The 24,371-nt window shown below is 48.8% G+C and overlaps 1 protein-coding gene across 1 annotated transcript in view; it reads right to left on the bottom strand.

Annotated features, from left to right (window-relative positions):
- The window catches only part of LOC144489413 (pyruvate carboxylase, mitochondrial-like), a gene marked incomplete at its 3' end in the record, with an annotated part of 60,933 nt that overhangs the window by 16,912 nt on the left and 19,650 nt on the right, over positions 1-24,371 (bottom strand). Inside the window, exons 5-7 of the mRNA XM_078207249.1 lie at positions 23,824-23,969; positions 21,221-21,338; positions 17,707-17,858 (exon numbers count right to left, since the gene is read on the bottom strand). Of these exons, the coding sequence (XP_078063375.1) occupies positions 17,707-17,858; positions 21,221-21,338; positions 23,824-23,969 (416 nt within the window). The remainder of the gene's footprint in view (positions 1-17,706; positions 17,859-21,220; positions 21,339-23,823; positions 23,970-24,371) is intronic.

The raw sequence follows: 24,371 nt of genomic DNA, 5'->3' as shown, positions 1-24,371 counted from the left end.
AATAGGAGCAGGAGTAGGCCATCTAGCCCCTCGAGCCTGCCCCGCCATTCAATAAGATCATGGCTGATCTGACGTGGATCAGTACCACTTACCCGCCTGATCCCCATAACCCTTAATTCCCTTACCGATCAGGAATCCATCCATCCGCGCTTTAAACATATTCAGCGAGGTAGCCTCCACCACCTCAGCGGGCAGAGAATTCCAGAGATTCACCACCCTCTGGGAGAAGAAGTTCCTCCTCAACTCTGTCTTAAACCGACCCCCCTTTATTTTGAGGCTGTGTCCTCTAGTTTTAACTTCCTTACTAAGTGGAAAGAATCTCTCCGCCTCCACCCTATCCAGCCCCCGCATTATCTTATAAGTCTCCATAAGATCCCCCCTCATCCTTCTAAACTCCAACGAGTACAAACCCAATCTCCTCAGCCTCTCCTCATAATCCAAACCCCTCATCTCCGGTATCAACCTGGTGAACCTTCTCTGCACTCCCTCCAATGCCAATATATCCTTCCTCATATAAGGGGACCAATACTGCACACAGTATTCCAGCTGCGGCCTCACCAATGCCCTGTACAGGTGCATCAACACATCCCTGCTTTTATATTCTATCCCCCTCGCGATATAGGCCAACATCCCATTTGCCTTCTTGATCACCTGTTGTACCTGCAGACTGGGCTTTTGCGTCTCATGCACAAGGACCCCCAGGTCCCTTTGCACGGTAGCATGTTTTAATTTGTTTCCATTGAGATAGTAATCCCATTTGTTATTATTTCCTCCAAAGTGTATAACCTCGCATTTATCAACGTTATACTCCATTTGCCATATCCTCGCCCACTCACTCAGCCTGTCCAAATCTCTCTGCAGATCTTCTCCGTCCTCCACACGATTCACTTTTCCACTTATCTTTGTGTCGTCTGCAAACTTCGTTACCCTACACTCCGTCCCCTCCTCCAGATCATCTATATAAATGGTAAACAGTTGCGGCCCGAGTACCGATCCCTGCGGCACGCCACTAGTTACCTTCCTCCAACCGGAAAAACACCCATTTATTCCGACTCTTTGCTTCCTGTCGGATAGCCAGTCCCCAATCCACTTTAACACACTACCCCCAACTCCGTGTGCCCTAATCTTCTTCAGCAGCCTTTTATGGGGCACCTTATCAAACGCCTTTTGGAAATCCAAAAACACCGCATCCACCGGTTCTCCTCCATCAACCGCCCTAGTCACATCTTCATAAAAATCCAACATGTTCGTCAAGCACGACTTTCCCCTCATGAATCCATGCTGCGTCTGATTGATCGAACCATTTCTATCCAGATGCCCTGCTATCTCCTCTTTAATAATGGATTCCAGCATTTTCCCTACTACAGACGTTAAGCTGACCGGCCTATAGTTACCCGCCTTTTGTCTCCTTCCTTTTTTAAACAGCGGCGTAACATTAGCCGTTTTCCAATCAACCGGCACTACCCCAGAATGCAATGAGTTTTGATAAATAATCACTAACGCATCCACTATTACCTCTGACATTTCTTTCAATATCCTGGGATGCATTCCATCTGGACCCGGGGACTTGTCCACCTTCAGTCCCATTAGTCTACCCAGCACTGCCTTTCTGGTAACATTAATTGTATTAAGTATTTCTCCTGCTGCCAACCCTCTATCGTTAATATTTGGCAAACTATTTGTGTCCTCCACCGTGAAGACCGACACAAAAAACTTATTTAAAGACTCAGCCATATCCTCATTTCCCACTATTAACTCCCCCCTCTCGTCCTCCAAGGGTCCAACATTCACTCTAGCCACTCTATTCCTTTTTATATATTTATAAAAACTTTTACTATCATTTTTTATATTAATTGCTAGCCTAGCTTCATAGTCTATCCTTCCTTTCTTTATCGCTTTCTTAGTCTCTCTTTGTTGTTTCTTAAATTTTTCCCAATCACTTGTTTCTCCACTATTTTTGGCCACTCTGTACGCAGCTGTTTTTATTTTAATACTCTCCTTTATTTCCTTCGTTATCCCCGGCTGGTTCTCCCTTTTCTTACAATCCTTGTTTTTTGCTGGAATATATTTTTGCTGAGAACTGAAAAGGATCTCCTTAAAAATCCTCCACTGTTCCTCAGCTATCCTACCTGCCAGCCTGCTCTCCCAGTCTACCTTAGCCAATTCATCCCTCATCCTATCGTATTTCCCTCTGTTCAAACAGAGGACACTGGTTTGGGACCAAACTTTCTCCTCTTCCATCTGAATCAGAAATTCGACCATATTGTGGTCACTAGACCCAAGAGGGTCCTTCACAATAAGATCCTTAATTCTACCTACCTCGTTACACAATACCAGATCCAAAATAGCTCGTTCCCTCGTCGGTTCCGTAACATGCTGTTCAAGGAAACTATCCCGACAGCATTCTAAGAACTCTTCCTCCATTCCACCCTTACCGACTTGAGTCTGCCAGTCAATGTGCATGTTGAAGTCCCCCATGATTATTGCCGTTCCGTTTTTACACGCATCCCTTATCTGCTTGTTTACAGCCCTCCCTACCTCAACATTATTATTTGGGGGCCTATATACCACACCTACTAGTGTCTTTCTCCCTCTACTATTCCTCATCTCTACCCATAATGATTCCACGTTTTGTTCCTCAGAGCCTATGTCATCCCTCAGTACTACCCTGATATTATCTCTTATTAATAGCGCGACCCCACCACCTTTTCCTTCCTGTCTATTCTTCCTAAACGCCTGATACCCCTGGATATTCATCTCCCAGTCCTGGTCACCTTTCAGCCACGTTTCTGTAATGGCCACTAGATCGTACCCACTTGTGCTGATTTGCACCATCAACTCATTTACCTTGTTCCGAATGCTTCGTGCATTCAGGCAAAGTGTCCTTATTCCAGCTTTTATCTGGACCCGCTTTGATGAGTCGCGAACACCCTCTCCCTCTACTCCCTTATCTAAATTACTGCCTTCATTCACTTGCACCCTCTCCTCTACCATTAATTTTGTAATTCCCCTTACCCCTGCATCCTCCCCCCCATCAATTAGTTCCTTGATCCCGGTCAACTCTTCCAGCTCCCCTCCCCCCAAGGAGGCCATTCGGCCCATCAACTCTGCACCGACCACAATTCCACCCAGGCCCTATTCCCATAGTCCCGCATATTTACCCTGCTCATCCCCTTGACACTAAGGGGCAAGTTAGCATGGCCAATCCACCTAACCCGCACATCTTTGGGCTGCGGGAGGAAACCCAGCCTGCATGCTCCCCCCCCGCCCCCCCGTGTCTGCGTGGGTTTCCTCCGGGTGCTCCGGTCTCCTCCCACAGTCCGAAAGATGTGCGGGTTAGGTGGATTGGCCATGCTAAATTGTCCCTTAGTGTCCAAAGATTTGCAGGTTAGGTGGATTGGCCATGCTAAATTGCCCCTTAGTGTCCAAAGATTTGCAGGTTGGGTGGATTGGCCATGCTAAATTGTCCCTTAGTGTCCAAAGATTTGCAGGTTGGGTGGATTGGCCATGCTAAATTGTCCCTTAGTGTCCAAAGATTTGCAGGTTGGGTGGATTGGCCATGCTAAATTGCCCCTTAGTGTCCAAAGATTTGCAGGTTGGGTGGATTGGCCATGCTAAATTGTCCCTTAGTGTCCAAAGATTTGCAGGTTGGATGGATTGGCCATGCTAGATTGCCCCTTAGTGTCCAACCGGAGCACCCGGATGAAACCCACGCAGACACGGGGAGGATGCGCAGACAGTGACACAAGGCCGGGAATCGAACCCGGCTCCCTGGCGCCGTGAGGCAGCCGTGCTGAGCACTGTGCTACCGTGCTGCTGAGGGGCAACGTTTTCACACAGAGGGTGGCGCGGGTATGGAATGAGCTGCCAGCGGGGGTGGTAGGGGCGGGTACAATTACAACATTTAAAAGACATTTGGACAGGTACATGGATAGGAAAGGTTTAGAGGGATATGGGCCCAACGCAGGCAAATGGGACTAGCTCAGTTCAGGGAACCTGGTCATCACGGAGGAGTTGGGCTGAAGGGCCTGTTCCCGTGCTGTATATCTTTATGGCTCTATCTAGGCCTGATGTGGAGATGCCGGCGTTGGACTGGGGTAAACACAGTAAGAAGTCTAACAACACCAGGTTAAATCCAACAGGTTTATTTGGTAGCCAAAGCCACTAGCTTTCAGAACAGGCTGTTCCTTCGTCAGGTGTGTGTGAGTTCTGATCACAAACAGAGCACAAACTCAATTCACATGATTAATGATTGGAATGTGAGCCTTTACAGCTAATCAAGTCTTAAAGGTACAGACAATGTGAGTGGAGGGAGCATTAAGCACAGGTTAAAGAGATGTGTATTGTCTCCAGACAGGACAGCTAGTGAGATTTTGCACATCCAGGCAGGTTGTGGGGGTTACGGATGCCATCATCTCACGTGAGAACACCATCCACCAGGTACATGGTACATACTCTTGCAACTCGGCCAATGTTGTCTACCTGATACGCTGCAGGAAAGGATGTCCCAAGGCATGGTACATTGGGGAAACCATGCAGACGCTACGACAACGGATGAATGAACACCGCTCGACAATCACCAGGCAAGAGTGTTCTCTTCCTGTTGGGGAGCACTTCAGCGGTCACGGGCATTCAGCCTCTGATCTCCGGGGAAGCGTTCTCCAAGGCGGCCTTCACGACACACGACAGCATAGAGTCGCTGAGCAGAGACTGATAGCCAGGTTCCGCACACATGAGGACGGCCTCAACCGGGATCTTGGGTTCATGTCACACTATCTGTAACCCCCACAACCTGCCTGGATGTGCAAAATCTCACTAGCTGTCCTGTCTGGAGACAATACACATCTCTTTAACCTGTGCTTAATGCTCCCTCCACTCACATTGTCTGTACCTTTCAGACTTGATTAGTTGTAAAGACTCACATTCTAATCATTATTCATGTAAATTGAGTTTGTGTCTTTGTGCCCTGTTTGTGACCAGAACTCCCACCCACCTGGCGAAGGAACAGCCTGTTCCGAAAGCTAGTTGCTTTTGCTACCAAATAAACCTGTTGGACTTTAACCTGGTGTTGTTAGACTTCTTATTCTATCTAGGTCTGTCAGCAAGGGCGGCACGGTAGCACAGTGGTTAGCACTGCTGCTTCACAGCTCCAGCGACCTGGGTTCGATTCCTGGCTTGGGTCACTGTCTGTGTGGAGATTGCACATTCTCCTCGTGTCTGCGTGGGTTTCCTCCGGGTGCTCCGGTTTCCTCCCACAGTCCAAAGATGTGCAGGTTAGGTTGATTGGCTATGCTAAAATTGCCCTTCGTGTCCTGGGATGTGTAGGTTAGAGAGAATTGTGGGTAAATATGTAGGGATATGGGTGTAGGGCCTGCGTGGGATTGTGGTCGGTGCAGACTCGATGGGCCGAATGGCCTCTTTCTGTGCTGTAGGGTTTCTAAGCAAGTCTTGGAATTACTCAGTGGATGACTTTTAGAACATAGAACATAGAACATAGAACATTACAGCGCAGAACAGGCCCTTCGGCCCACGATGTTGCACCGACCAGTTAAAAAAAAACTGTGACCCTCCAACCTAAACCAATTTCTTTTCGTCCATGAACCTATCTACGGATCTCTTAAACGCCCCCAAACTAGGCGCATTTACTACTGATGCTGGCAGGGCATTCCAATCCCTCACCACCCTCTGGGTAAAGAACCTACCCCTGACATCGGTTCTATAACTACCCCCCCTCAATTTAAAGCCATGCCCCCTCGTGCTGGATTTCTCCATCAGAGGAAAAAGGCTATCACTATCCACCCTATCTAAACCTCTAATCATCTTATATGTTTCAATAAGATCCCCTCTTAGCCGCCGCCTTTCCAGCGAAAACAATCCCAAATCCCTCAGCCTCTCCTCATAGGATCTCCCCTCCATACCAGGCAACATCCTGGTAAACCTCCTCTGCACCCTCTCCAAAGCCTCCACATCCTTCCTGTAATGTGGGGACCAGAACTGCACACAGTACTCCAAGTGCGGCCGCACCAGAGTTGTGTACAGTTGCAACATAACGCTACGACTCCTAAATTCAATCCCCCTACCAATAAACGCCAAGACACCATATGCCTTCTTAACAACCTTATCTACTTGATTCCCAACTTTCAGGGATCTATGCACACATACACCTAGATCCCTCTGCTCCTCCACACTATTCAAAGTCCTCCCGTTAGCCCTATACTCAACACATCTGTTATTCCTACCAAAGTGAATTACCTCACACTTCTCCGCATTAAACTCCATCCGCCACCTCTCGGCCCAACTTTGCAACCTGTCTAAGTCTTCCTGCAGACTACGACACCCTTCCTCACTGTCTACCACACCACCGACTTTGGTGTCATCAGCAAATTTGCTAATCCACCCAACTATACCCTCATCCAGATCATTAATAAATATTACAAACAGCAGTGGCCCCAAAACAGATCCCTGAGGTACACCACTTGTAACCGCACTCCATGATGAATATTTACTATCAACCACCACCCTCTGTTTCCTATCCGCTAGCCAATTCCTGATCCAATTTCCTAGATCACCCCCAATCCCATACATCTGCATTTTCTGCAGAAGCCTACCATGGTGAACCTTATCAAACGCCTTACTAAAATCCATATATACCACGTCCACTGCCTTGCCCCCATCCACCTCCTTGGTCACTTTCTCAAAAAACTCAATAAGGTTAGTAAGGCACGACCTACCTGCCACAAAACCATGCTGACTATCACCTATCAATTCATTACTCTCCAAATAACTATAAATCCTATCCCTTATAATTTTTTCCAACATCTTGCCGACAACAGAAGTGAGACTCACCGGTCTATAATTCCCGGGGAAGTCTCTGTTCCCCTTCTTAAACAATGGGACAACATTCGCTAACCTCCAATCTTCTGGTACTATGCCAGAGGCCAACGACGACCTGAAGATCAGAGCCAGAGGCTCTGCAATCACTTCTCTTGCCTCCCAGAGAATCCTTGGATAAATCCCATCCGGACCAGGGGATTTATCTATTTTCAGACCCTCCAGAATATCCTGCACATCCTCCTTATCAACTGTAATACTGTCTATTCTACTCCCTTGCAACCCAGTGTCCTCCTCAGCTATATTCATGTCCCCTTGCGTGAACACCGAAGAGAAATATTGGTTCAATGCTTCACCAATCTCCTCCGGTTCCACACATAACTTCCCTCTGCCATCTATAACTGGCCCTAAACTTGCCCTAACCAACCTTCTGTTCTTGACATACCTATAGAACGCCTTAGGATTCTCTTTAACCCTATCCGCCAAAGTCTTCTCATGTCCCCTTTTAGCCCTTCTAAGCTCGCTCTTCAACTCCCTCTTAGCCAATCTAAAGCTTTCTAGTGCACTACCCGAGTGCTCACGTCTCATCCGAACATAAGCCTCCTTTTTCTTTTTAACCAACAAAGGGAGAGAAAGAAAAACCACGATGTTTGGCATCAAGTGATCCGTTCTTCAGGGTAGATCCGATCCCAAGAATTCACGGAATGGAATCGCGAATGGTTATGGCATAGCAGGAGATCATTCAGCCCACTGGGATCATGCTAAATCTCCGAATGAACAATGAACCTCATGTCCTTCTCCCAGGCCCTCTCTTCACAGCCAAATAACCCCGCACCCCACATTCTTCCTATCGAGATCACAATCCATGGTGGCACAGTGGTTGGCACTGCTGCCTCACAGCGCAGGGATCCAGGGTCGATTCCTGCCTCGCGTCACTGCCTGTGCGGAGTTTGCACGTTCTCCCGTGTCGGCGTGGATTTCCTCCGGGTGCTCCGGTTTCCTCCCACACTCCAAAGATGTATAGGTTAGGCCGATTGGCCATGCTAAAATGCCCCTTACTGCCCAAAGATGTGCAGGTTAGGTAGATTGGCCATGCCAAATTGCCCCTTAGTGTCCAAAGATGTGCAGGTTAGGTGGATTGGCCATGCTAAATTGCCCCTTAGTGTCCAAAGATGTGCAGGTTAGGTGGATTGGCCATGCTAAATTGCCCCTTAGTGTCTAAAAATGTGCAGGTTAGATGGATTGGCCATGCTAAATTGTCCCTTAGTGTCCAAAGATCATCATCAATCATCGAATCCCAGCAATGCAGAAGGAGGCTATTCAGCCCATTGAGTCTGCAGCGACAACAATCCCATCCAGACGCTATTTATGCTAGCTAATCGCCCTGACACTAAGGGACAATTTAGCATGGCCAATCCACCGAACCCGCACGTCTTTGGACTGTGGGAGGAAACCGGAGCACTCGGAGGAAACCCACGCAGACACGGGGAGAACATGCAAACTCTACACAGACAGTGACCCAAGCCGGGAATCGAACCCGGTTCCCTTGCCCTCTGAAGCAGCAGTGCTAACCCACTGTGCCATCGTGCCACCCTATGTGCAGGTTAGGTGGTTTGGCCATACTAAATTGCCCTTTAGTGCCCAAAGATGTGCAGGTTTGGTGGATTGGCCATGCTAAATGCGCAGAGTTAAGAAGATAGGACAGGGCGGTGGGCTTGGGTGAGATAATCTTTTGGAGAGTCAGTGCAGACTCGATGGGCTGAGTGGACTCTTTCATAGGATTAGATGATCCGAACACCCTTTCGAAAGCTCGATTGAAGCTGCTTCAACCACTGTCAGGCAGCGCATTCCAGATGCTAACCGCTCGCAGTATGATAATGTTTCTCCTCGTGTCTCCATCGCTTCTATTGCCAACAACATAACTTTGTGTCCCTCTGTATAGTAACACGACATCTGCACCCTCTCCTTTCCTTCTCCCTTGTGTACTCTATAAACGGTATGCTTTGTCTGTATCGCGTGCAAGAAACATTATATTGCACTGTATACTAATACATGTGACAATAATAAGTCAAATCAAATCAAATCAAAATCAAATCAAAAGTCTGTGGGAGGAAACCGGAGCACCCGGAGGAAACCCACGCAGACACGGGGAGAAGGTGCGAACTCCACATGGACAGTGACCCAAGCCGGGAATTGAACTGAATTGAACTGGCTCTGTGAGGCAGCAGTGCTAACCTACCGTCTTGCCATCGTTAATGATTTCTGTCCATTCCCTCTGCTCCTGCATCCCTTGTACAATGATTATTGCCCTCTATTTTATATTGTCACTCTATTCTCGTCACACTAAAGAGGTGAAAGGTCATGGACGTGGATTGCTCAGCCTTCTGACCTCTCTCTCTCCAGAGACGCAATGCGACCCTGCTGAGTGATTCAAAGGTTTTCGCTGTTAACGTCTAAGATTTCCAGTGTCTGATGTGTTTTGCCGTGTATCCGACAGAGAGACTTCTTCAATGTTAAACTTCAGTTTGTTCGTTTACGATCATCCATCTTCCTTTCTCAAGAGGGGAATGACCCAGAGTACTCTTCGTAAACAACCCTCTCACTTCCGGAGCTTTCTACCCGTCCCTCTCCAAAGACGTCCTTATCTCGTTAAAAGTAGGTTAAACAAAAGCAGGCGCTGTGCTTCGTGGTCTCACCGAACCCCACGGAGGCAGAAGGAGGCCATTCGGCCCAGCGAGCCAGTACCGACAACAATCCCCACCCCCCTCCAGTCTCTATCCCTGTAACCCCACATATTTAACTTGCTAATTCCCCCGAAATTAAGGGACAATTTAGCATGGCCAACCCAACTAACCCGCACATCTTTGGACACTAAGGGGCAATTTAGCATGGCCAATCCACCTAACCTGCACATCTTTGGACACTAAGGGGGCAATTTAGCATGGCCAATCCACCTAACCTGCACATCTTTGGACACTAAGGGGCAATTTAGCATGGCCAATCCACCTAACCCGCACAACTTTGGACACTAAGGGGCAATTTAGCATGGCCAATCCACCTAACCTACACATTTTTGGAAACTAAGGGGCAATTTAGCATGGCCAATCCACCTAACCTGCACATCTTTGGACACTAAGGGGCAATTTAGCATGGCCAATCCACCGAACCTACACATTATTGGAAACTAAGGGGCAATTTAGCATGGCCAATCCACCTAACCCGCACATCTTTGGACACTAAGGGGCAATTAGCATGGCCAATCCACCTAAATACGCATCTTTGGAGTGATGGAAACCGGAGCATCCGAGGAAACACACACAGACGCAGGGGAATGTGTGCAAACTCCGCACAGACAGTGACCCAAGGCCGGGAATCGAATCCGGGTCCCTGGCGCTGTGAGGCAGCAGTGCCAACCCACTGTGCACATATGTTTCGAACCCTACCGGGAGATCTTTTAAGGAATGGAGAACTGGGTGGGATGTGTTTTTGAGGTGTGACAAATCGACTGTTCGTCCTTCCTGTCGAGGACCTGTCTGGACTGGAGCAATACCTGACTGGAAAGTAAACCCAAACTGAGTATTTCTTCTGTGCAATTTTAATGAACAAAAGTCAGCCAAGGACAGGAATGCCAGACAGCGTTGGCCAGGTATTTGAATTAATAATGTTGATTCAAAATCAAACTGGGGTAGTTCTTTCGGGAGCACATTTAACAGAGGTGATCGATGGGAGATGGCTTCCAGTGTTAATAGTATGTTAATTATACTATTCAGATACACAGGTCAAGGGCATTGCTTAATTAAGTACAACGAACATGTACAAATCGGGCACAATCCTCCGGGGAAGGATATTCTGATCGAGATAGCTGCATTTAGTTTTCATGTTTTCACAGCAACAGAGAATCCCTACAGTGCAGACAGAGGCCATTCAGCCCATCGAGTCTGCACCAACTATCCAAAAGAGCATCTTGCTCAGACCCACCAACCCCCGACCCTAACTCCGTGGTCAATCCACCTAACCTGCACATCTTTGGACACCAAGGGGGCAATTTAGCATGGCCAATCCACCTAACCTACACATCTTTGGACACTAAGGGGGCAATTTAGCATGGCCAATCCATCTAACCTGCACATCTTTGGACACTAAGGGGCAATTTAGCATGGCCAATCCACCTAACCTGCACAGTTACTCTCCACAGGGTTCCCAGACTCTGAACTGCTCTGGTAGCTAGAGTATTTACCCAAGTTCAGTTACTACCCAGGGTGTAGATACTAGGGTGGCGGGGGATTGGTATTCAATAGTGGTAATGGCACTTAATGTCAAGGGGTTATGGTTAGATCTCTCTTGTTGGGAGTTCACCGGTGAAGAGACATGATCATGGGCATTTCAGCACTAACACATTGGGGCAGTATGGTGGCACAATGGTTAGCACTGCTGTCTTACAGGGTCCCGGGTTCGATTCCTGGCTTTGGTCACTGTCTGTGTGGAGTCTGCACGTTCTCCCCATGTCTACGTGGGTTTCCTCCGGGTGCTCTGGTTTCCTCCCACAGTCCAAAAGACGTGCTGGTTAGGGTGCATTGGCCGTGCTAGATTCTTCCTCATTTTCCCCAACAGGCGCTGGAGTGTGGCGACTAGGGGGATTTTCACAGTTACTTCATTGCAATGTTAATGTAAGCCGACTTGTGACAATATTTACAGGGATGCGATGGCCCAGTGGTATTATTGCCAGACTATTAATCCAGAAACTCAGCTAATGTTCTGGGGGACCCGGGTTCGAATCCCGCCAGATGGTGGGGCCTGAATTCAATAAAAATAAAATCTGGAATTAAGAATCTACTGATGATCCATTGTCGGAAAAACCCATCTGGTTCCCTTTTGGGAAGGAAATCTGCCGTCCTTACCCCGGTCTGGCCTACATGTGACTCCAGAGCCACAGCAATGTGGTTGGCTCTGAAATGCCCTCCAAGGGCAACTAGGGATGGGCAATAAATGCTGGGTCCAGCCAGCGACACCCATGTCCCACGAATCAATAAAATAAATAAATAATACAGAGGTCAGCTCCAAACACAAGTTTTCTTAGCTTTTTGGTGAGTGGGGGAAGGAGTGAAGTGAGTGAGGGGGAGGGGGTGGAGTGGCTCTGTGTAGGAGGGCGGGCAAACTTGTCGCAATTACCACCTCTGCTCCTACCATGGTGACGAGTGCTCATCCACATCACACCGGGGATGACTAACTCTCAGGTAGGTTAAAGTGTGAACACTTTGTGAATTTATTAAGTTACGAAAGTTAAAGTTTAATTTATTAGTCACAAGCAGGCTTAAATTACCACTGCAATGAAGTCATTGTGAAAATCCCCCTAGTCGCCACACTCCAGCGCCTGTTGGGGAAAATGAGGAAGAATCTAGCACGGCCAATGCACCCTAACCACTCCGGTACACTCCGGGTACACTGAGGGAGAATTTAGCCCCTAACCAGCACGCCTTTCGGACTGTGGGAGGAAACCGGAGCACCCGGAGGAAACCCACGCAGACACGGGGAGAACGTGCAAACCCCGCACAGACAGTGATCAAAGCCGGCAATCGAACCCAGGTCTCTGGCGCTGTGATCGATTCCTGGCTTGAGACACTGTCTGTGTGAAGTTTGTCCGTTCTCTCTGTGTCTGCGTGGGTTTCTCCCGGGTGCCCCGGTTTCCTCCCACAGTCCGAAAATGTGCTGGTTAGGTGAATTGGCCGCGCTAAATTCTCCCTCAGTGTACCCGGGACTTGATGGATTGAGTTATAAGGAGAGGCTGGATAGACTGGGACTTTTTTCCCTGGAACGTAGAAGGCTTAAGGGTGATCTTACAGAGGTCTATAAAATAATGAAGGGCATAGATCAGCTAGATAGTCAATATCTTTTCCCAAAGGTAGGGGAGTCTAAAAACCAGAGGGCATAGGTTTAAGGTGAGAGGGGAGAGATACAAAAGTGTCCAGAGGGGCAATTTTTTCACACAGAGGGCGGTGGGTGTCTGGAACAAGCTGCCAGAGGTAGTAGTAGAGGCGGGTACAATTTTGTCTTTTAAAAAGGATTTAGACAGTTACATGGGTACGATGGGTATAGAGGGATATGGGCCAAACGTGGGCAATTGGGACTAGCTTAGGGGTTTAAAAAAAAGGGTGGCATGGACAAGTTGGGCCGAAGGGCCTGTTTCCATGCTGTCAACCTCTATGACTCTCTGACTCTACCCGATCAGGCGCTGTTAAGTTACTGAGAGCAGAGGCGAGTTCAAATGTCACAGCAGCATCGAATCATTCCGTGAGGATTATGCTGACAAGACAGTCTGCTGACCTCCTTGAATAGCGTTACTTAGTCACCTTTCAAGTAATAAGTAAAAGACCCTTGAAAACTAGGGTCTGTTAAATCGCTACCAGTATCAATCTATCTTGGCATCACATCCACGTGGTCACATTCCGCTCTTGCACGTCCCAGGTCATAACTCATTCAATGCCAACACTGAGAAAATGCCAACACTATGGGCGGCACGGTAGCACAGTGGTTAGCGCTGCTGCCTCACAGCACCAGGGACCCGGGTTCGAATCCTGGCTCGGGTCACTGTCTGTGTGGAATCTGCACGTTCTCCCTGTGTCTGCTCCTCCGGGTGCTCCGGTTTCCTCCCACAGTCTGAAAGATGTGCTGGTTAGGTGCTAAATTCTCCCTCAGTGTAACCCGAACAGGCGCCGGAGTGTGGCGACGAGGGGATTTTCACAGTAACTTCATTGCAGTGTTAATGTAAGCCTACTTATGACACTAATAAATAAACCTTTTTAAAAAACTATAAATCCTTCGAAATACACTTCCTCAGTTCCAGGCTTGGGCTGAGAAGCGGCAAGTAACATTTGCGTCACAAACGTGCCAGGCACGGACCGTCACCAACTGGAGAGAATCTAACCATCGCCCCCTTGACATTCAATGGCATTCCCATCGCTGAATCCCCCTCCCCCACTGTCAACATCCTGGGGGTTACCACTGACCAGAAACTGAACTGGACCCAGCCAGATAAATACTGTGGCTCCCAGAGCAGGTCAGAGGCTGGGAATCCTGCGGAGAGTAACTCACCCCCTGACTCCCCCCAAAGCCTGTCCACTGGGAATCCTGCGGAGAGTAACTCACCTCCTGACTCCCCAAAGCCTGTCCACTGGGAATCCTGCGGAGAGTAACTCACCTCCTGACTCCCCAAAGCCTGTCCACTGGGAATCCTGCGGAGAGTAACTCACCTCCTGACTCCCCCCAAAGCCTGTCCACTGGGAATCCTGCGGAGAGTAACTCACCTCCTGACTCCCCCCAAAGCCTGTCCACTGGGAATCCTGCAGAGAGTAACTCACCTCCTGACTCCCCCCAAAGCCTGTCTACTGGGAATCCTGCGGAGAGTAACTCACCTCCTGATTCCCCCCAAAGCCTGTCTACTGGGAATCCTGCAGAGAGTAACTCACCTCCTGACTCCCCCCAAAGCCTGTCCACCATCTACAAGGACACAAGTCAGGAGTGTGATGGAACACTCTCCACTTGCCTGGATGAGTGCGGCTCCCAACAACACTCGAGAAGCTCGACACCATCCAGGACAAAGCAGCCCCGCTCGATCGACACGCTAACCACAAACACTCACTCCCTCCACCACCGACGCACAGTGGCAGCAGTGTGTACCATCTACAAGATGCACTGCAGCCACTCGCCAAGGCTCCTTCGACAGCACCTTCCAAACCCACCACCTCTACCACCTAGAAGGACAAGGGGGGGGCAGCAGACACATGGGGAACACCCCCACCTGCAAGTTCCCCCACCAAACCACTCACCATCCCGACTTGGAAATATATCGGCTGTTCCTTCACTGTGGCTGGGGTCAAAATCCCGGAAGTCCCTCCCTAACAGCGCCACGGGTGTACTTACAATACATGAACTGCAGCCGGTTCAAGATGGCAGCTCAGCCACCAATTTCTCAAAGGGCCATTAGAACATAGAACATGGAAAAGCTAGAGCACAAACAGGCCCTTCGGCCCACAAGTTGCACCGAACATGTCCCTACCTACTAGGCTTACCTATAACCCTCTATCTTACGAACTTCCATGAACTTATCCAAAAGTCTCTTAAAAGACCCTATCGAATCCACCTCCACCACCACTACTGGCAGCCGATTCCACTCACCCACCACCCTCTGAGTGAAAAACGTACCCCCAACATCTCCTCTGTACCTGCTCCCCAGCACCCTAAACCTGTGAATCTTGTGGCAACCATTTCAGCCCTGGGTAAAAGCCTCTGAGAATCCACTCTATCAATACCTCTCAGCATCTTATACACCTCTATCAGGTCACCTCTCATCCTTCGTCTCTCCAAGGAGAAAAGACCTAGCTCTCTCAACCTATCCTCATAAGGCATGCCACCTAATCCAGGCAACATCCTTGTAAATCTCCTCTGCATCCTTTCTATGGCTTCCACATCCTTTCTGTAATGAGGCGACCAGAACTGGGCACAGTACTCCAGAAGGGGTCTGACCAGGGTCCTATACAGCTGCAGCATTATCTCCCGATTTCTAAACTCAATTCCTCTATTGATGAAGGCCAGTATTCCATACGCCTTCTTAACGACAGCCTCTACCTGCGATGCTGCTTTGAGCGTCCTATGAACCCGGACCTCAAGATCCCTCTGATCTTCCACGCTGCCAAGCGTGCTACCCTTAATATTATATTCTTTCATCCCATTCGACCTGCCAAAATGAACCACCACACACTTATCTGGGTTGAAGTCCATCTGCCACTTCTCCGCCCAGTCTTGCATCTTATCGATGTCTCGTTGCAACTGCTGACATCCCTCTACACTATTCACAACACCACCAACCTTTGTGTCATCAGCAAATTTGCCAACCCATCCTTCCACTTCCTCATCCAGGTCATTTATAAAAATCACAAAGAGCAAGGGTCCCAGAACAGATCCCTGGGGCACTCCACTGGTGACCGACCTCCATGCTGAAAAAGACCCATCGATAACCACTCTTTGCCTTCTATGGGCAAGCCAGTTCTGAATCCACAAGGCAATGTCCCCTTGTATCCCATGCCCCTTCACTTTCTCAATGAATGAGAAAATTCTTCATTCTTAGGAATGAAGAATAAATGCTGGATCCAGCCAGTGACTCCCATATCCCATGAATGAAGAAAAAATAAAATCAGGACTGCTTAAGGGCGGCACGGTGGCACAGTGGTGAGCACTGCTGCCTCACAGCGCCAGGGACCCGGGTTCCATTTCCGACTCGGGTCACTGTCTGTGTGGAGTTTGCATGTTTTCCCCGTATCTGCTTGGGTTTTTTCGCAATCCAAAGATGTGCCAGTTAGGTGGATTGGCCATGCTAAATTGCCCCTTAGTGTCCAAAGATGTGCAGGTTAGGTGGATTGGCCATGCTAAATTTCCCCTTAGTGTCCAAAGATGTTCAGGTCAGGTGGATTGGCCATGGTAAATTATCCCTTAGTGTCCAAAGATGTGCAGGTTAGGTGGATTGGCCATGGTAAATTATCCCTTAGTGTCCAAAGATGTGCAGGTTAGGTGGATTGGCCATGCTAAATTGTCCCTTAGTGTCGAAAGATGTGCAGGTTAGGTGAATTGGCCATGCTAAATTGTCCCTTAGTGTCCAAAGATGTGTAGGTTAGGTGGATTGGCCATGCTAAATTGTCCCTTCGTGTCGAAAGATGTGCAGGTTAGGTGAATTGGCCATGCTAAATTGTCCCTTAGTGTCCAAAGATGTGCAGGTTAGGTGAATTGGCCATGCTAAATTGTCCCTTAGTGTCGAAAGATGTACAGGTTAGGTGAATTGGCCATGCTAAATTGTCCCTTAGTGTCGAAAGATGTGCAGGTTAGGTGGATTGGCCATGCTAAATTGTCCCTTCGTGTCGAAAGATGTGCAGGTTAGGTGAATTGGCCATGCTAAATTGTCCCTTAGTGTCGAAAGATGTGCAGGTTAGGTGAATTGGCCATGCTAAATTGTCCCTTAGTGTCCAAAGATGTGCATGTTAGGTGGATTGGCCATGCTAAATTGTCCCTTCGTGTCGAAAGATGTGCAGGTTAGGTGAATTGGCCATGCTAAATTGTCCCTTAGTGTCCAAAGATGTGCAGGTTAGGTGAATTGGCCATGCTAAATTGTCCCTTAGTGTCGAAAGATGTACAGGTTAGGTGAATTGGCCATGCTAAATTGTCCCTTAGTGTCGAAAGATGTGCAGGTTAGGTGGATTGGCCATGCTAAATTGTCCCTTCGTGTCGAAAGATGTGCAGGTTAGGTGAATTGGCCATGCTAAATTGTCCCTTAGTGTCGAAAGATGTGCAGGTTAGGTGAATTGGCCATGCTAAATTGTCCCTTAGTGTCCAAAGATGTGCAGGTTAGGTGAATTGGCCATGCTAAATTGTCCCTTAGTGTCGAAAGATGTGCAGGTTAGGTGGATTGGCCATGCGTGTGGTCACAGTGGGGAAAGGACCTGGATAATATGCTCTGTCGGTGCAGACCCAGTGGAACGAATGGCCTCCTTCTGCACTGTCGATATCCTTTCAGAAAATATTACAGTATTGTCAACAGCTCAATGCAGATGGTGGTTGCGGGGGCGGGGGAGGGGTGGGGGGGGTAGGGGCAGGGGTGGGGGAAGAGCCTGAAGCGGTGGCGGGGGGCAGTAAATCCACAAAGTGTGTAACTCAGACGGTAATAAGCTCGAGGCCTTATGGACAGGGATCGCTCTTCGCTCTGTCCTGTAATGCGTGTCACACCCACCCTCCCCCCCCCACCTCCCCGGCTTGTATGAAGCGCCAGAATGGCCAATGGGGAAGTAGGCCCTGGTTCCCGTGAGCTTGCGGAAGGAAGCGAGGGGCGCTTACCCGCTTTGCCAGCTTGACGGCATCGGCGGTGAGCCGGTCCCTCAGGTGCTGATCCAGATGGGCGGCAGGGGCGATCTCCACCACCTTCTGGTGGCGCCGCTGAATGGAGCAGTCCCTTTCGTACAGGTGGATCACGTTGCCATATTTATCACCTGAGGAAGCAAACGCAGGTTTCAGTAACTCGAGGCGGCGCTCCCCCAACCCCCCCCCCCGCCATATTTAATTACATTCAACTGGAGACTGCAGTCTGCCTGTAACCCATTGCAGTTCAGGAGAATGACAGACCATCTTATTGAAACAGCTCAGATTCTGAGGGGACTTAGGGTTTAAGCTGCAATGTAGCCCTTCTTGTGACAATAATAAATCAACTTTAAAAACCCTGGCCATGACACTACATTCTGCACCCTCTCCTTTCCTTCTTATTTATTATATTGTTATGTGCAGGTTAAGTGGATTGGCCATGTTAAAGCCGTAAGGGCGGCACGGTAGCACAGTGGTTAGCACTGCTGCTTCACAGCTCCAGGGTCCCAGGTTCGATTCCCAGCTCGGGTCACTGTCTGTGCGGAGTTTGCACATTCTCCTCGTGTCTGCATGGGTTTCCTCCGGGTGCTCCGGTTTCCTCCCACAGTCCAAAGATGTGCGGGTTAGGTTGATTGGCCAGGTTAAAAATTGCCCCTTACAGTCCAGAGATGCGTAGGTTAGAGGGATTAGCAGGTAAAATATGTGGAGGTAGGGCCTGGGTGGGATTGTGGTCGGTGCAGACTCGATGGGCCGAATGGCCTCCTTCTGCACTGTAGGGTTTCTATGATTTCTATGATTTCTAAATTGCCCCTTATTGTCCAAAAATGTGCAGGTTAGGGGGATTGGCCATGCTAAATTGCCCCTTAGTGTCCAAAGATGTGCAGGTTAGGTGGATTGGCCGTGCTAAATAGATGGCATGGCGGCACAGTGGGTGCCAGGGACCCGGGTTTGATTCCCGGCTTGGGTCACTGTCTGTGTGGAGTCTGCACGTTCTCCCCGTGTCTGCGTGGGTTTCCTCCGGGTGCTTCAGTTCCCTCCCACAGTCTGAAAGACGTGCTGGTTAGGGTACATTGACCCAAACAGGCGCCGGAGTGTGGCGACCTGGGGAATTTCACAGTAACTTCATTGCAGTGTTAATGTCAGCCTTACTTGTGACTAATAAATAAACATTAAATTGCTCCTTGGTGTCCAAGGATGTGCTGGTAAGGTGGATTGGCCATGCTAAATTGCCTCTCAGTGGCAGGTAGATTAGCAGGGTAAATAGATGGTGTTACGGGGATAGGGCCTGGGTGGGATTGTTGTCAGTGCAGGCTCGATGGGCCGAATGGCCTCCTACTGCACTGTAGGGATCCTATGATCTGTGGGGTTGGTCACAGAAACAGGAAAGGAGTATCTTTGGATGACTCTTTCAATAAGTGATGCACTCAGTAAAACCTCAGCAGTCGAGTGGGGAGCAGCACTGTGGTGGAGTCAGCAATGGTTATCAGTTCAGTGAAAACTCTTGTGTTGTCTTTTGAGTGTCTTCCGAGTTATCCTGATGTAAGTTCAGTGGCGTGAATGTTGACTTGTTCCTTTCTCCACAGACGCTGCCCTGGGAGGGGAGGTTGTGCCTCACTAACTTGATCGAGTTTTTCGAGGAAGTGACGAAGATGATTGATGAGGGTAGGGCAGTGGGTGTTGTCTACATGGACTTCAGTCAGGCCATAGAACCATAGAAAATTACAGCTCAGAAACAGGCCCTTTGGCCCTTCTTGTCTGTGCCGAACCATTTTATGCCTAGTCCCACTGACCTGCACTTGGACCATATCCCTCCACACCCCTCTCATCCATGAACCCGTCCAAGTTTTTCTTAAATGTTAAAAGTGACCCCGCATTTACCACTTTATCCGGCAGCTCATTCCACACTCCCACCACTCTCTGCGTGAAGAAGCCCCCCCTAATATTCCCTTTAAACTTTTCTCCTTTCACCCTTAACCCATGCCCTCTGGTTTTTTTCTCCCCTAGCCTCAGTGGAAAAAGTCTGCTTGCATTCACTCTATCTATACCCATCAAAATCTTCTACACCTCTATCAAATCTCCCCTCAATCTTCTACGCTCCAGGGAATAAAGTCCCAACCTATTCAATCTCTCTCTGTAACTCAGCTTCTCAAGTCCCGGCAACATCCTTGTGAACCTTCTCTGCACTCTTTCAATCTTATTTACATCCTTCCTGTAACTAGGTGACCAAAACTGTACACAATACTCCAAATTCGGCCTCACCAATGCCTTATACAACCTTACCATAACACTCCAACTTTTGACAAGGTCCCTCATGGTGCAGAAGGTGAAGTCGCATGGGATCAGAGGTGAGCTGGCAAGGTGGATACAAAACTGGCTCAGTCACAGAATACAGAGGGTGGCAGTGGAAGGGTGTGTTTCTGAATGGAGGGCTGTGACAAGTGGTGTTCCTCAGGGATCAGTGCTGGGACCTTTGCTGTTTGTAATTTATATAAATGATTTGGAGGAAAATGTAACTGGTTTGATTAGTAAGTTTGCAGACAACACAAAGGTCGGTGGATTTGCGGATAGCGATGAGGACCATCAGAGGATACAGCAGGATATAGATCGGTTGGAGACGTGGGTGGAGAGATGGCAGATGGCGTTTAATCCGGACAAATGTGAGGTAATGCATTTTGGAGGGTTGATACAGATAAGAAATATACAGTAAATGGCAGAACTCTTAAGAGTATTGATAGGCAGAGGGATCTGTGTGTACAGGTACACAGGTCACTGAAAGTGGCAACGCAGGTGGAGAAGGTAATCAAGAAGGCATACGGCATGCTTGCCTTCATCGGCCGGGGCATTGAGTTTAAAAATTGGCAAGTCATGTTGCAGCTTTATAGAACCTTGGTTAGGCCGCACTTGGAATATAGTGTTCAATTCTGGTCGCCACACTACCAGAAGGATGTGGAGGCTTTGGAGAGGGTACAGAAAAGATTTACCAGGATGTTGCCTGGTATGGAGGGCATTAGCTACGAGGGGAGGTTGGAGAAACTTGGTTTGTTCTCACTGGAGCGACGGAGATTGAGGGGAGACCTGATAGAAGTCTACAAGATTGTGAGAGGCATGGACAGAGTGGATAGTCAGAAGTTTTTTCCCAGGATGGAAGAATCAATTACTAGGGGGCACAGGTTTAAGGTGCGAGGGGCAAGGTTTAAAGGAGATGTACGAGGCAAGTTTTTTACACAGAGGGTGGTGGGTGCCTGGAACTCGCTGCTGGAGGAGGTAGTGGAAGCAGGTACGATAGTGACTTTTAAGGGGCGTCTGGACAAATACATGAATGGGATGGGAGTAGAGGGATATGGTCCCCGGAAGAGTAGGGGGTTTTATTCGGACGGGCAGAATGGTTGGTGCAGGCTCGGAGGGCCAAAGGGCCTGTTCCTGTGCTATAATTTTCTTTGTTCTTTGTTGACCTTCTGGGTATTTTCTGTTTGTTATGGAATTACAGACTTACCGAGTATCTGTACTTCTATGTGTCTGGGCCTCTCGATGAACCGTTCAATGAAGAGTGCTCCATTACCAAATGCGGACAACGCCTCAGAGAAAGCTCGCTGATAATTCTCCTCCAACTCCTGCAGAGAACAACATTGGGAAGAAACTTACAATGGCTGATCTTCTCACAAGCCAATCTCTTAAACAGACCAAATCAAATTACGCTCCGTGTAGGGGCTTAACAGGTTAGGGAGCCAGAGCAGAAACCCCAAAGTGTGTACTAGACATTGAGGGAGAGATTATTGTCGCTGCAACAGTTCACCAGATTCTCTATCTCATTCCTGTCCTCCGTCTCGTCATTGTTTGAGATCCGACCCACTACGGTGGTGTCATCAGCAAACTTGAAAATCGAGTTGGAGGGGAATTTGGCCACACAGTCATGGGTGTATATGGAGTATAGTAGGGGGCTGAGAACACAGCCTTGTGGGGCACCGGTGTTGAGGATGATCATGGAGGAGGTGTTGTTGCCAATCCTTACTGATTGTGGTCTGTGGGTTAGGAAGTCTAGGGAGGTCGCAGAGGGAGGTGCCGAGGCCCAGGCCACAGAGTTTGGAGATGAGTTTCGTGGGAATAATGGTGTTGAAGACTGAGCAATAGTCAATAAATAGGAGACTGACATTGGTGTCCTTGTTATCTAGGTGTTCCAGGGTTGAGTGCAGGGCCAGGGAGATGGCATCTGCTGTGACCTGGTTGTGGAAGGAATTGATTTGTGCCATGACTAATCTTTCGAAGCACTTCATAATGATGGACAACAGAGCCACTGTACAATAGTCATTAAAGCACATTGCATGGCTTTTCTTTGGTCCCGGGATTATGGTCGTCTTCTTGAAGCAGCTAGGGACCTCGGGTTGGTGCACAGAGAGGTTAAAGATGTCTGTGCAATACCCCCGCTAGTTGGTCCGCGCAGGATCTGAGTGCCCAACCGGGCCAGTCGCTTTCCGTGGGTTGACCTTCGAGAAAGCTGCTCTGACAACTGCAATGGTGACCCCAGATACAGGTTCATCCGAGGCTTCCAAGGTGGAGGGCATGCTCTCACTGGTCTCTTGCTCAAAACGGGCGTAGAATGCATTGAGCTCATCAAGGAGGGGTGCATTGGAGCTGGCGATTTTACATGCCTTCATCTTGTAGCCTGTCATGTCTTGCAGACCTTGCCATAGTCGGTGGGAGTCCATGCGGTTAGCCTGGGACTCTAGCTTGGTCCAGTACTGTCTTTTGGCATCTTTGATGGACCTCCTTAGATCGTATCTGGCTTTCTTGTATAGGTCAGTGTCGCCTGACTTGAACACCTCAGACCTGGACTTCAGCAAGCAGTGGATATCCCTGTTCATCCATGGTTTCCAGTTGGGAAACATATGGATTTGCTTCTTTGGCACACACTCTTTTACACACTGACTAATGAAGTCAGTTACTGTAGTGGCGTACTCGTTCCGACTGGTCGCAGAGTTTTTAAATACTGACCAGTCTGACTCCACGCAGCCCCATCGGGGATCATCTGATTCCTCAGACCAACATTGCACGACTTTCTTTGACGGATTCTCCCGTTTCAGTTTTTGCTTGTGAGCCGGGAGCAGGAGCACAGCCTTGTGGTCTGATTTGCCAAAGTGTGGGCGGGCGATAGAGCGGTAAGCATGTTTGATATTTGTGTAGCAGTGGTCGAGGATTGGGCCTTTGGTGGAACAGGAGTTGATAGTAACTTGGTCGTACGCTCTTGAGTTTGGCCTGATTGAAGTCCGCAGCCATGATGAACAAGGCCTCGGGATATTTCGTCTCAAGGCTATTTGTGGTGGTGTATATTTCATCCAGCGCAATCTTCACGTCCGCATGGGGTGGAATGTAAACTGCTGTCAGGATAACAGAGGTGAACTCCCGTGGAAAGTAGTAGGGGCGGCATTTTAGCGTCAGGTATTCTAGGTCCCTGCTAACCTATCTCAATTAGTTCCAATTTAAGCAATAATCCTCTTATGGACTAAAACTCCACTTCAAAACCAGTTAGCGACACACAGGTTGACGTGTTTTTTACTTGTTAACAGTCCTAGAGCCTTTGGACACCTCTGGAGAGAAAGAGAGCAAGAGAGACACAGAGAGAGGGAGAGAGACAGAGACAGAGAGAGACACCTGCCATCCGACACTCAAACAGCAGCCTCCAGAGAGAGAGAGAGAGAAATACCTCTTGCTTCTTTCAGAACAAGGCAGAAACTGCTTGCTTTTCCCTGTCAACTTAACTCCTCCCATGAGCGTACAACTCTCTCTTTCTTGCCAATCAACTTAATCAAACCCTACTCTGAAACCCCGGGGGAAAATCTAAATGAAGAAAAAAACTCATGAACTCAAATGGCCTCCTTCTGCACTGCAGGGATTCTATGATTCGATTCTGTCTCAATCGGAGGTTGAGTTCAGCAACTGTTTTATTTCCATGGCTCACGTCCCTGTCTTCTCTTTGGTGTCTGACATTGTTACTTCACTGTACGCAGAAGCAGCGGTAAATCGTATTAAATTAGCCGTTTGGCAGTTTGGTTTCGAAAGTGGTTGTTGAAGGCCGCGCCTGAAGTCTCGCCGTCAGCTTACCTCATAGTTGTTAACCACTCTCATTCCTCTGCCGCCACCTCCGTACGCGGCCTTGAAGATGATTGGATAGCTGTATGTGTTGGCAAATTCCTGGGCCTGTGCCAAAGACGTGACGGGCGTCGCGGTGCCTGGTACAACCGGCACACCTAAAGAGCAAAAAGACAGCGAGATGTCGTAATGTCACAAGTGTCGAATGCCTGGCTACACACAGCACTGGGTACTAAGGGCGGCAGGATGGCACAGTGGGTTAGCACTGCTGCCTCACAGCACCAGGGACCCGGGTTCAATTCCCGGCCTGGGTCACCATCTGCGTGGAGTTTGCACGTTCTCCCCTTGTCTGCGTGGGTTTCCACCGGGTGCTCCGGTTTCCTCCCACAGTCCAAAGATGTGCAGGTTAGGTGGATTGGCCATGCTAAATTGCCCCTTAGTGTCGAAAGATATGCAGGTTAGGTGGATTGGCCGTGCTAAATTGCCCCTTAGTGTCAGGGGGTTAGTAGGGTAAATATGTAGGGTTATGGGGATGGGGCCTGGGTGGGATTGTGGTTGGT

Source organism: Mustelus asterias, unplaced genomic scaffold, assembly GCF_964213995.1.
Source record: "Mustelus asterias unplaced genomic scaffold, sMusAst1.hap1.1 HAP1_SCAFFOLD_2157, whole genome shotgun sequence".
Lineage (NCBI taxonomy): Eukaryota > Metazoa > Chordata > Chondrichthyes > Carcharhiniformes > Triakidae > Mustelus > Mustelus asterias.
Note: the sequence above shows the minus strand (reverse complement) of the source record. Positions and strands in the feature narration are given on the sequence as shown.